This window comes from Mesoplodon densirostris, chromosome 6 (genome assembly GCF_025265405.1).
Source record: "Mesoplodon densirostris isolate mMesDen1 chromosome 6, mMesDen1 primary haplotype, whole genome shotgun sequence".
Lineage (NCBI taxonomy): Eukaryota > Metazoa > Chordata > Mammalia > Artiodactyla > Ziphiidae > Mesoplodon > Mesoplodon densirostris.
The window spans coordinates 109363496-109377466 of NC_082666.1; the positions used below are offsets into that span (position 1 = coordinate 109363496).

The window sequence follows — 13971 nt, forward strand, 5'->3', positions numbered from 1 at the left end:
AGCTTAGTAATTACCTTGTGTTAGTCTAGCTCAAAGTTGTTTTTCTCTTAACGGCTTAAGAGAGCCATTCAAATGCTTTGATTCTAGTAATAAAAGTTTTAATGGGCAAGGCAGGTGAATGCCCATGTAATGTTTAGCCTATTAAACTGGCCATATCCAAAGCTTATGCAGAGTAAATTCTTACTAGGGACTCTGAATAAGGGCAGATCAACGTGGACAAAAGCTTGAGAAAATAAGAGAGCTAAAGTAAGTCTGGGAATGTCCTTCCTCTCTCCAACTAAGATCCCGATTATAGTGGACATTTATTTTTGCCTTCTTTCATGGCGAGGGGGGAAGAGCTCCCCAAAGTCTCCCTGTGTGCTTCCAGAATGTTGATTCACCCGCAGGCTTCACAGTGGACCATGTATATGAGACCACGGTTTCTCAGACTATCTGTGGTGAAGGACCAGTTTGCTTCATCTCCCACACCCCCATCCACTGTGGACTGGTACTTGTATAAAATATAGTAAAAATGAATCACTGGAAAAATGACACACGAACTATGACATACAAAATATAAGCCTCAGTTTTTATTATTAAATTTAATGACTCTCTCAAATTGCAGTACAAGTTTCTAACCATCCTCAGTTTCTATACTTTTTTTTTTTTAACATCTTTATTGGAGTGTAATTGCTTTACAATGGCGTCTTAGTTTCTGCTGTATAACAAAGTGAATCAGCTATACATATACATATATCCCCATATCTCCTGCCTCTGGCATCCCCCTCCCACCCTCCCTATCCCAACCCTCTAGGTGGCCGCAAAGCACCGAGCTGATCTCCCTGTGCTATGTGGCTGTTTCCCACTAGCTATCTGTTTTACATTTGGTGGTGTATATATGTCCATGCCACTCTCTCACTTCATTCCAGCTTACCCTTCCCCCTCCCCGTGTCCTCAAGTCCATTCTCTGTGTCTTTATTCCTGTCCTGCCCCTAGGTTCTTCAGAACCATTTTTGTTTGTTTAGATTCTGTATCTATGTGTTAGCATATGGTATTTGTTTTTCTCTTTCTGACTTACTTCACTCCATATGACAGACTCTAGGTCCACCCACCTCACTACAAAGAACTCAATTTCGTTTATTTTTATGGCTGATTGTCTAAACTTATCTTGTTGTAGATGGTAACAAAAATGTGGAAACAGGCATTGGTCCACGGACCACACTTTGAGTAGCACTGACCTAGACTAGGCCAGTAGTATTCTCTGGTTCCCAGTAATTATTTCATGGGTGTTCTTATGACCTGAGCTGGTCCCAGTCACTTGAATGTTGGGAGTTTGGTTGAGAAACTGGGACAACAATTCTGTTTTTCCTGGCTGGATGCCACTTTGGGACTATAAGAGAAGTGGCTTGAGAATGAGTCAACACCAAGAAAGCAGAACCAAGAGGTAGCAAGTCAGAAACTGAATCTGCTCCTGTGTTATAGAGAAATAGAAGCCAATAAATTAAAAATTTTGCTCAAGCTAGAATTCATTAGGTTTTCTATCATCTGCAAGAGAAAGAGTCCTATGTGATATAATTTGCATGTTTCCCCCTAACTCTCAGTCACCTTGCCAGTCATCTTTCCAAAACAGAGATCTGGGAATGCCATTCTTCTGGTTATGAAAACCTTAGCTTCCCACTCCCTTGGTCCAGAGTTCAGGCTTCTTAAACTGTCATTCAAAGTCATTCACAGTTGAGTCCCCTTCTTTCTCAGCCTAATTTTTTTTGCTACTCTCATCCTCAGACACATGCCCAATGCTTTAGTGTGACCACACATGCACTTTTATATATGTAATAGGTTTGCTCATGTTCACTTTGGCTGGATTGCACTTTCTCTTCCCACACCCTCCTCTGATTTTCTAAGAATAGGAACTTGAGAACATAAGGTGTTCATTACTTTTAAATGTTAAGCATTATGCATCACCATCATTCCTGCTGACTCAAGGGCTAATTTTGAGAGTGTTGGCAGGAGGGCAAATTGATGCACCCAGACATTTGACAAAAACTGCATTTAGACTCCAAAGCTTTCATTTCACAGGGAGTCTGATATGGTTATATTACCAAAATCTCAGAAAACAACAAACTTAGACAAAGTGTGACTTTAAGTTATTGCAAAAATGAATCAGCAAGAAATGAAAACATATGTCTGCAGCAAAATGTGTACACAGATGTTCATAGCAGCTTTATTCATAATAGCTGAAAGTGGAAACAAACCAAATGTTCATCAGCTGATCAGTGTATAAACAAAATGTGGTATATCCATAAAATGAAATATTACTTGCCATGAAAAGAAGTGAAGTGCTGATACATGTAACAACATGGACTAACCTTGAAAACATTATGCTAAGTGAAAGAAGCCAGATATAAAAGGCCACATATTGTATAATTCCATTTATATGCATGTCTGGAATTGACAAATGTATAGAGAAAGTCGATTCGTGGTAAGCTAGGGCTGGGGAGAGTGATGAGATTGAAGGGTGAAGGCTAGGGGGAACAGAGTTTCTTTTCTAGAGTGATGAAAATGTTCCCAAATTGATTGTAGTGATGGATGCACAACATTGTGAATATACTAAAAGTCATTGAACTGTACACTTTTAATGGGTGAATTATATGGTATGTGAACTATGCCTCAACGTGTTTTTTTAAGAAAAAGAGTTTATAGGAGCTTTATTCATAGGTGCCAAAACTGGGAAGCAACAAGACGTCTAAGGTGAATGGATAAATCAACTGTGGTACATCCAGACAACTGAATAGTATTTATTCAGCACTGAAAAAATGAGCTATTAAGCCATGAAAATACATGCAGGAACCTTAAATGCATATCACTAAGTGAAAGAAGCCAATCTGAAAAGGCTACCTACACACTGTATCATTTCAACTATATGACATTCTGGAAAAGGCAAAACACTGGAGACAGTAAAAAGATTGGTGGTTGCCAGGGGTTAGGGTGGAGGGTGCAGTGAAGAGGCAGAGCACAGAGGATTTCCAGGGCAGTGAAACTACTCTGTGTGATACTACAATGGTGGAGACATGTCACTATACACTTGTCTGACTCACGTAAACTATGGGCTCTGGGTGATAATGATGTGTCCATGTAGGTATGATTGTAACAAATGTCCCACTCTGGTGTTGCATTTTTTTTTAATTTCCTTCCTCCCTCCTTCCCTCCCTCTCTCCCTTCTTTCCTTTCCTTTCCTTTCCTTCCTTTCTGCTGTGTTGGGTCTTCTTTGCTGCATGCAGGCTTTCTCTAGTTGCAGTGAGTGGGGGCTACCCTTCGTTGCGGTGCATGGGCTTCTCATTGCAGTGGCTTCTCTTGTTGCAGAGCACGGGCTTTAGGTGTGAGGGCTCCAGTAGTTATGGCTTGCGGGCTCAGTAGTTGTGGCTCACAGGCTCTAGAGCACTGCCTCAGTAGTTGTGGTGCACAGGCTTAGCTGCTCCGTGGCATGTAGGGTCTTCTTGGTCCAGGGATCGAACCCATGTCCCCTGCATTGGCAGGCGTAACCACTGCACCACCAGGGAAGTCCTGGTGCTGGATGTTGATAGTGGGAGAGGTTGTGGGAGGGGTGTTTGGGGGGGTTAGATGGCATATGGGAGCTCTGTGTTTTCTGCTCAGTTTTGCTGTGAACCTTAAACTGCTCTAAAAATTGAAGTCTAAAGAAAGAAGCAAAGGAGGGTGAGGAGGAAGGGGGTGAGGAACAGGAAGAGGGCCAGGGCAAGGACGGAGAGGAGGAGGAGGTGACCTCACAAGGCCCATCTCAGTTGGCACCACGTCTGAAATTTTCCCTGCCTCTCTCTCGTCTCCCTCCTGGCGGAAGAATTCATTGCTCTTTCATCTGTATTTTCATTGTGTTCTTATTCCTACTTCTTTTATAGTTCATATCACTTTATTATACTTGTTTGCAGGCCTTACTTACTGAACTATGACCTGCCTGAGGGCAGAGGCAATGCCTTATTTTCTTGATATTTCTACTAGAAATACTACATGGTAGAGTTCAATGAAAGTGTGGTGTGTGTATGAACGAAGAACATCTTAAAGCGGCAGTGTTCAGTTCAGTTTTAAAGGATTCTACTCTAGACTACTCTGTTGTTCTTCAGGCTTCTGGTAACCTAAAAGAAGCTCCCTCTACGTGGCTCATCCCTGGGACCGTGGCCAGGGTGTGAGCGAGAGCACTGAGGACATGTGACCATCCTAGACGAACGACTTATCCCTACTGAGTCTCCTCCAACAGGCAGCGTACTATTCTAGTAGAGCTTTTGGAAACTACTCTTTCTTGGGGATCATCTAACCATGTGCAGCCTGAAATGTGGGACCAGACTTCTGTGTAGTGACGAAGGTCAACTGGGAAGATGTCACTGGGCGGAGAGGAGACGCTCTCACTCTGCTGAAAGCCACCACTGCCACCTCAGGAGGGCCGCCTGAAATGCTCTGCTGAGAGCTTTAGTACAAGGCTTTGGGGTCAGATATATGTAAAATGTGTGACGTGTGCTCCGGGGAGGGAAGACATTTTAAGCTTTTATTATTCATTTATACCTTACTGAGAATCATATGTAATAGAGTTCTTGAAAGTAGGTTTTAAGAGGGCAATAGAGAACACTTACCAAGATACTGGTGCTAAGAATGCAAAGGAAAAGGTACCTAAGAGGTGATAGGATGCCAAAAATTGCTTTTCTTTACTTCCCAAATTTGGCCTCATTTAATGGATAAAGTGAATATTCTCAATCACAGAACCACTTTAATTTTAGTACCAGGGCATACTTTTTAAGAAGTCACTTATTTATATTGTTTAAAATAGTAGCATTGAGAATGTGGGGAATTTAGTAGGCAGGGCTCTACTACTTACTTGCTGAACCATCTAAGGAAGTTTCTTCCCGTCTCTGAACTTCAGTTTTATTTACTGATAAAATGGGCACAATAATACCTGTACTGTTTACATCACAGGATGTTTGTGAAAATGCACTGAGATCGCTGAAAGCAAAATGTTTTATAAATTAGACAAATAAATTTATAATTTATAATTGATGTTAGTCTAGGAAGGATAAGTGCTGTGAACTTCTGCTACTAAATACCAATGGAGTTTATTTGTGGTTGGTACAAAAAAAAAAAAAGCAAAGAAAAGTGCTGTACATTTAGTCCTTTGTTTCTTTCAATTTTGAAGGAGCTCTACCAGGTTCTGAAAAGGAATCTTATTAACATTTTGGGAAAAGCCTTTTTATTGAAACTTCTTCTAAGTTTTACACGCAAGGCACACACATGTATGTAAGGATATCTAGCCAACATGTGCCCTGTTAAAAGAGAAAAGCTCTTCTGTAACCATCTTCTCCAAGGATCGTTAATTTGTATCAGAAAATTGGAGAGGCATGCAGGGATACCTTCCTAAGGAGCATAAAATGTCTGAGCAGTTATCACCCATAGCATCTGTCCCTTCTCTGATCTATTCCAGAGATCACTTGCCAATTCACAAATGCCATGGAGGACCTCTCCTGTGCGGTTATGTAACTCGACCTGTGCAGGGCTTGCCCCTAAAACTGCACCATGAGGTCCTTAAGGACAGAGCCTGCGACTTACAGGTACTTGTGTCTCCTAGTTTCCAGCAGGAAATATTTATTAAATGAAAACTTGGCTGAGGCTGCATATCAAGGTCAGGAGGAAGTGGTGCCTCTTGGCAGATTTTATCCTCAGGGTAGGTTACCTGTTCCTGCATAATTGAAAGAAGACTCTGTGGGTTTGAAGGCTGTCTAACCCTTTCACAGGAGATCAAGTAACTGTGCTAGGCCATGGGTGTCAAATAAAGGGCATCACAGTTTAAGAAAGACATGAGAAATTAGGAGACAGTTCAGAGAACAGCTATCATGAAGATAAAGAGTTTCGAAAGGAAGATGTAGGAAGAGGGGAGGGAAATAGTGGGATTATTTAAACCTGACAAGAGGAGCCTGAAAAAAAGCATGGCAGGTAGTTGATTTTCAAACATTTATGGGGATGATTATGTAGAGCAGAGCTTCTCAACCTTTGTGGCAAGGCACACTTAAGACAAGATGATATTTACAGGGCCCACAAGGATAATCAGGTAAGGCTGCTCAAGACTCGATTCTTCTCTAAGGCTTTGACATTCCTGGGTCCCACCGTGCCACCAGAGGACTTAGCACAGCCTTTGGGTAGTGTTATGGACAGAATATTTGTGTCCTACCAAACTCATATGTTGAAACCCTAAGGCCAATATGATATCATAGTATTAGGAGATGGGGCCTTTGGGAGGTGATTAGGTCACAACAGTGGAGCCTTCATGAATGGAATTAATGCTCTTATAGAAGAGACCTCACAGAGCTCTCTCACCCACTTTTTCTGCAGGGTTGCTGGGAGAAGACAGCTGTTGACGAACCAGGAAGTAGGTCTCACCAGACACAGAATCTGCTGTTGCCTTTATTTCGGACTTCCCAGCCTCCAGAACTATGAGAAATAAGTGTTTGTTGTTTAAGCACCCAGTCTATGGTGTTTTGTTACGGCAGCCCAAACTGACTAGGACAGGGATTTGTGCACATGTTAGAAAATTGATGTCCCCTAGTCAGGGACTGTCTGTATTTTAGGTAGAGTAGGAAGAAGTAGGGTCAAAACAAAAGATGGAAGATTGGAATAAAATGAGAAAACACTTTATTCTTAGATTTGAAAATACCAGATTGGTTTGTCAAAGGGTGTGTGTGTGTGTGTGTGTGTGTGTGTGTAGCATGTCCTAAAAGTCTTTATGCAGTTTAAGCTTCACTAACTTCAGAAAAATAAGTGCTACAGACTTATCCTCAAGATCTCGTGAAAGTTTATTTACATTTATTTTATAGTAACTTTAGTTTTGTGAATGTTGAATAATGAATTATTCATTTTAATTATTTGAGTCAGCCCCTCTGACTGAAGATGGTAACGGCTGACTGCAACAAAAAGCAAAATTCCCTATTCAACATTCACAAAGCTGGATAAAAGAACTTTTAAGTTCTTTATAACTGGGTTTGCATAGTGAAAAGATTCTATAGGAAAGATGGATTTAAGGACATATATGATCCTGAGTATAAATGTGTGGGTACAAGCAAAAATTCCAGACAGTATTTCAGACACTTAAGGCAGTGGAATTGGTGAGACCCAAGTCAAGTTTCTATCAAACAGTAGAGGGGACCCAGGTAGTATCTGGGTTACAGATGGGACAAGCAGAAAATTTCATTACCGTAATTATATGAAACCATGAAAGGATGGAGTTGGAAAATAGGATGGCAGGGTAGGGCAGAGGGACCTGGAAGGCCCAGCAGGGGCGGAAGGGGTTGCTGGACTGGTGGGTGGGGGAGGGGCTGTGGACACACCCTCTCCATGTTGTCCCCTCCCCCACACTCAGAAACCCTTTGTGACTCTTCAGTGCTCTGTGATGCAGGCCTGGGACTGCTCAATAACTTCAGTAACTTCAAGCAGCCTTGTGATTCAGAAAACGGAATTCAGAAAATGGAACGCTCTCTCATTTTTGAACAGCTTACTGACCCATGTCCGAGCTGTGACTCAACATCCTTGGATAGTGACCAAAACCTCGTCGTCCTGTGCGGGTTGGGGTTGCTTCTTCTGTTCCTGTGGTACCTGGTGCGCTTGCCATTTTCATCTATCTTTGGTAAAACCAAAGACATCCGAAAGGTAAGCAACCCTGGGTGAACCCCCAATGGAGATTCTTTATTGTTGTTTCCATTTCTATTCCCACATTTTAAAATGAGTTTGGTTGGCTCAGAGAGACACCTAAGATGGGAAGTTCAAGGAGAAGAGAGAACATCACCCTCCTAGGGGAAGAAGCCAGGCAGGGCTAGGGGTTCAGGGGGGACCAAGGCTTGCAGTTGAAGCCCATGGCCCATCTGAGTGTTTGGAGGACTCCAGCATAAAATCCCAAACAGTAATTCTGTGGCCCTGGGTTGGGTTATTTAGAGAGTTTGGGATCTCTGCAGGAGAACAGAGTTCCCCATTGCTTGATCATGCCTCACATTCTCACGTCAGGCATCACTCGACAAAGCCTTCCTTTGTGCTGGGCTGATCAGAGCAGCAATGCTGAGCCTCTGACCATAGGCTAGAGCCTGAGCTCCAGGATACAGGGTCCTATCTGAGGGACATGGACGTGACTGTTGGCCTCAGATGCTATGCCCTCCTTGGGCAGATGACTTCTGACTGAGAATATCAAGTGTGGACCTCATAGTCGAAAGTCCTTCTTTGAGTTTGTCAAAGAAGAAAAAAATTGAAAGCATTTTAAACCTTTAAAATTGATAAAAAGAAGGAACATAAAGTTCTGTTAATTAAAATAGAGTCATATTATTCATGGATAATGAATATCTGAGTTTCCTAGAGAAGAGTGAGAGAAATGAGCCCCAGCCCTTCATTCTTTTCTTTTGTTCTCAGCATCAGGGCAGAGCCAAGAGGAGAAGGAAAGGTGGAACACCAAAAGGTAAGGTTCTGCCTATCCCACCTGAACTCTCCAAGGGTGACCCTTCCTGCCTTTTCCATGAGATCCAAGGTCCCTGATCTCTGAGGATGTCAACTGCTAGGTACAGTTTCTCTCAGAGACCAGAGTTCTCAGAGGAGAGGCTTGTGGGAAGGCAGTCAGAGCCTGAGACACTTCTCAGATTCCCTGCTCTGCTCATCGCTGGGCATGAAGCAGTGATGGACCTGGGCAATGGGTGTTTCCCAACAGGTGGCCAGGTGAGATGTCAAGAGTCAGAACTTCTGTGTCCTGACTTTGTAAAAGTCCTTTGACTTCCTGGATGATCAGATCCCTCTCTAAGGCCACACTGATCTCTGGGCTTCACATGGTGGTTTTGAGTATCACATGAGATAAAATGCATGTGAAAGTACTTTACAAGAAGCAACATACACATGTTAATATCACTGACCATTTGACCTCATCTACTAATTCTTGGGTCTTTCAGAGTCTAATATCCCAAGGGTTTCCCATAAGGAAACTCCTTTATTATACCTATGCTTCTACCTTCATTACATATAACCCACTCTCCTGGTTTCTCAGGTTGGAGATGTCACCAGACAGAAACAGAGGAGAAAACGCAGCTGATTTCTATTCTGAAAAGGTGACTCTTTCCCCTTCTTTCCTGATCCCCCCTTAGCATGTTCTATGCAATTCCAGGGATTCAGTGCAACCTGCTGTAGTCATGGCAGGGGGTAGCATAGGAATGAGTATGGGATGAAGGCCTTGAGGTGAGGGCTACTGAGCATGTTGTGAACTCATGGATGTGGAGCAATGTGAAGGGGCAGCAGGCTTCCAGTGACCCCACCCCTGCCAGGCCAGCAGGTCCCCCTTTCCTTGTTCTGGTCCTGGTTGCACCTTTGTACTTCCTGTCTTCTGCAGCACCCTGGGCCGGCACAATGACATCACCCGCTTGCGTCAACTCTTATGTCCAGACCCCTTCTGTGAGGTGTGTAATAATGCAACTGCTGAGGTCAGTCGGCTGCTACTCCCAGAGGCCCTGGAAGATTCTACTTCCTCTGTGTCCCCGTTGGCTTCCACAGCTTCTGTGACTGAGTCATCGTTTACTCTGTCCCCTGCCTTCTCAACAGTCCCTCCAAGGGACCTAACACCAGCCTCTCATCTTGAGCCTACCACACTGCCCCCCTCCGTTCTCTCCCCTAACCCAATGACCCCCTTAGTTGACTCTTTTTCACCCTCCCCATTGGGTCATTCTCTGGCACCAGAGCCTTTTCCTTCCTTGGATTCTAAATTCCCTGTGGACTACTCCCCACCCCAACCCCTTGCCTTTCCCCGTCTCCTACCACATGACACTCAGACAGCAGGTCCTGTTCTCCCACGAGAGGCCACTTTGTCTCCGGATACCGTTTTCTCTCTTGACCCCACCCTTTCCCAAGATATCAACCCCTTATCAGATTTGTCCCAGGCAATGAATCACCCCGATTCTTTTGCTTGTCATCATGCACCACCAGCTCTGTCTGTTTCACCACAGCCAGACTGCACTTTATCTGTCACTCAATCTAAATCAATTGCCATCTTACTGAAGCCTGTTCCTGAGAACTCACTTCCAGAAAGCCCTGGTGTAATGTGCCAGCTAGAGGAAGATGTGGGGAAAGATCTGGGACACAGCCTAGAGAATGGCCCAAAAGATCACCTGTTGAATGACCCAAAGAGCTCTTCAGGTAAGGATCTGGGGTATGACTCTGAGAAAGACCTAAACAGTCAGATGGTGAGTCTCTCAGAGAAAAATTCAAGGGTGTCAGCAAAGAGCCTAAGTTGGAGACAACTTGAAAATGTCCTAAAAGTACATTTGAGCAAGAAGTTGGAGGACATACATGAGGGTCGGCTCCCTGAGACTGTGCGTAATTCATGGCATGCTATCAAGCAAACATTGCTTCTTTCTGTGAAATCCCACACCCAAACAAAACAGAGAAGATTGCCATCATCAGTGGGTGAGGCATACGCCCGAATACCTTCCAGGACCTGACTTTTGTTGATTCTAGTCCACAACAGATGCTGGAAGCCCATATTAAAAGGTTTCATATGAGGATGTTGTGGGCCCTTCCCCGCAAGGTCCTTGAATCCATACAGATCTTTAAATTGAAAGATGCTTCATGCCAGTCCTTGTCTCATGCCAACTTGCCCTCCTCAACCAATGTGATTTCTGAGGCAGACTCCAAATCTGGGAGCTTCAAGTCCTTGAGAGGAAGCTCTGCATCTCTCCATGGAGACAAAGTGGGAACAACAAATTCAGCCCCTGACCTGGATCGTTCTCTCCCTGCCACCTCACCTGTGGGCAAAGGAGGACAGAGGGTCCTGAGACAACCACGCTCTGATGTCAACCGTGGGCTGGCAGAGGGTGTTCAGAGAATTAAGGATGCCAGACAGACTCGTCTGCCTGTCTCCCTCTGCATCACAGGGAAAGCAGGTCATAGACAGACTCAACTAGCCAACAGATATCCCCAAAAGCTGCTTGCAAAGCAAGCTGGGGCCAGATATGAGCCGAAGCGTAAGAGTGTGAGTTCCAGTGATAAAGGAGAAATGCAACAGGGCAAAAAGGTGGAGAAGCCAGAACCTGTTTCAATGCCCAGATGGTCTAGGGAGGTATTCACGGCTGAGGAGCTTGATACTCTTCAATTAAAAACTAGTGACATGTTGGCAACTAGCAAGCCAGGGAGCTCCCAAATGATAAATGTGAATGAGAATAAAGTAGAAACTACCGTGACCACTGGAAGCCCCCCACCCAAATTACCAGTTCCCCAAGATCCTAAATCATTAGACCTTAAAGAACAACTGTTCAGTGAGTTGAACTTTAAACTGGAGAACAGGGAGCATAGCCAGGCTCAAGGCCAACCCACTGACACATCCCTTGCTTCAGATAACTTGACTTACGAGGCCTCACTGACTCATGCCCAGGGTGTCTCAGGTGGGGACATGGGAGCTTCCCAGGTGCTGCATGTCCATTTGGAGGACAGAGGAATCAGGATGGAGCAGCAGCAGGAACCTTGGGTCCCTAAGCATGCCTTAAGGAGGTGCCAGGATAAGAATTTCCCACCAACTGCAAAGAGAGTGAGCCCTCTGGAGCCCAAGGCAGAAGAGCTTGATCGAGGGGATAAAGGGTTCGGGACATCCCAACTTAGGAGGAAGAGTTTCCCTACTCAGGAGATGGTACTAGAGAAGACACTTGCGAGCAAGTCTTCCCAGATCCTATCACAGAAGGGACAGCCTCTTCCTGAAGGCCATATCAGAAGAAGAATGAAGCACTTCTTGCAATGGCTTTTTTCTGGGATAAAATACAAAAGGCAAGAAGATGCCCAGGAAAAGGGCAGCCCCATATCAACTGTGCAGAACAGAGGCCTAGTTAAAAGTAGAGCTGCCTTTACTGGGACCACTGAAGCTCAGAAAATCGCGACAGGCATCAGGAAGTTCCTAGATGAGAAACCGGGGTGTCAGTATGCAGTGGATGTCACCTACTCTCAAGAGCCCCTTCCTTCCCCAGTGCAGTTTAGGGAAACTCAGCAAAAGGCGCAAGTGCAGGTCTGGACAGAGCCTGTCCAGGGGCATCCTTTCAACCACAGGGCTCCCTCCTGTAAACTGATAAATATCAAGTCCTGCCATCAAGAAGCTATCTTTGCTGGCCAGAGTTATCCTCCAAGTAGTACAAGACAGATCAGAGATAAGAAGAGACACCGCCAGAAAGTTGTGGCATTCAAGGACCAGCGACTGTGTCACAAACATCCCCCACCAGTGTCCCACAGGGAGCCTGTGCCCCATCCAAGCCCCACCCGCAGGCGTCAAGCTGGCCAGGCACCCACCACTGTGCTCAGCACTGCTGAAGGCCCTGTGTTCAGACATCTGTCTCTACTGTCTAGACAGAAAACACTGCCCCAGAATTTCCAGGGATGAAGACTTCCCATCCAGAAATAACTCCTTCCTTGTAGAGATTATTGATTCTCCCCAATAAATATTTATCTAATAATAGTGTATCTTTTCTGTGTACTGTGTACTGTGCTGGGGGCATGGGTTTTGGGTAACTCAGGGTTTATGTGTAAGGGAAAGGAAGGAGATAGTTCAGCTCTTACTGATTGCTTCCTTTGGCTTTGGCTAAAAGGTGACCAGTCCTCTGGAGTTCTTGCTGAGAAATAGATATTGTGCCCCTTCCACCCCCGCCACCCCACCCCCGCCCCGCCCCAAAGCCCATTTCCTCCCTGATGAAATTTGAGGAGATGGGCTTTGTCTTCTGCTGCTTAGCTTAGCCTTAATGAAAATGTATAGCAGCCCACATCTCCCCCCTCCCTGAATGTTTTATATCCTTTAGAGAAGTAGGGGAGATAGGTCTTTTATACCTGAGGAGCATTAAGTACAGGTATACTTTCTGAAAATAATGCTGAAGAAGAAACAACAGCTTAATCATTATTTAGAACTCAGTGACCAGAGGTTCCTAGAGGGGGCTGAACCCTGAATGGCACTATTTGGGCGGAGGTGCTGCTCTACTGGACCCTGGGCTACTTGCCGTAGGGTCCAGGAACAGCACAGCAGCTGCTTAAGAATCTGTTATGTGGGTCATGTTAATGTATCGGGAGAGCATACTTTAAACTTGACATGGAGGTTTCCTTACTAGAAAGGCACCCTGGGGAAGTGGTTCCCCTCCTAGGGTATTTTTTCAGGCTGCTCAGTTGATGACTGGTTTTTTTTTGCAGAGGAAAAACACCACTCAGCTGTCGGTGGTAGGAATGTTGACCAGGCAGCCACCTACCTCCCAGGGTAAAATACAGCTGAGAGTAAGCAAAAGATGTCTTAAAGTGAGTGGGAAAGAAAGAAAAAGTGAAGGGAAAGAATGTCCTTTCTGGTGGAACAAAGTTCATGCCTCATCATTCCCATATTCTGACCCTGTCCTGCTCCCCCATTCCTCAATCTGATCCAAGTACCATGTCCTTGAGGCTGACCAGAGAACTGCACGGCACACTGATGCCTTATATCAAAAAGGCATGGGGGTGTCTTTGAGTACTAAAACAGTATCTCCAAGGATGTCATCAAGATGGCATCCCCCTCTTTGGCGAAGGTGATCATGGTGCTTTCCTTCCATCTATGCTTGATGAGAATATACAAGATATTGCCCTTAGTGTGTACAGTTCACCAATCAAGATGAAGGTGCCACCACTGATATTAATAGCCTTGGTGGAGCCGTGGTACACCTCCCCAGGATACCTGCAGCTCAGGAACCAGAGGTGAGTCCTAGACTATGCACTGGGGTATCAGACATTTGGGGGCCTACCATGGACCTCCTTTTTTTGGCCAAGGCTGCACACATACCCACCCTTACAATGAGGACTAGAGGGAAGGCAACTCTACTTGTACAGACTGGGACTCAAAAATAGGGTGAGTATCCTAGAGAGCACCTGAGGTAGTTTTTCCAGAAAGACTTATGGATACTGGGTGTTAAAACAAAAAAACAAAAATAGATGTCCACT

The 13971-nt window shown here is 44.7% G+C and overlaps 1 protein-coding gene across 1 annotated transcript; it reads left to right on the plus strand.

Annotated features, from left to right (window-relative positions):
• Positions 1–320: 320 nt before the first annotated feature.
• LOC132491681 (spermatogenesis-associated protein 31D1-like) lies at positions 321–12427 on the plus strand. Its single transcript, XM_060100514.1, is given in 7 exon segments — positions 321–487; positions 3668–3786; positions 7424–7651; positions 8426–8467; positions 9044–9104; positions 9383–10464; positions 10467–12427. Coding segments are annotated over 7 exon segments (3660 nt in total).
• Positions 12428–13971: the final 1544 nt, after the last annotated feature.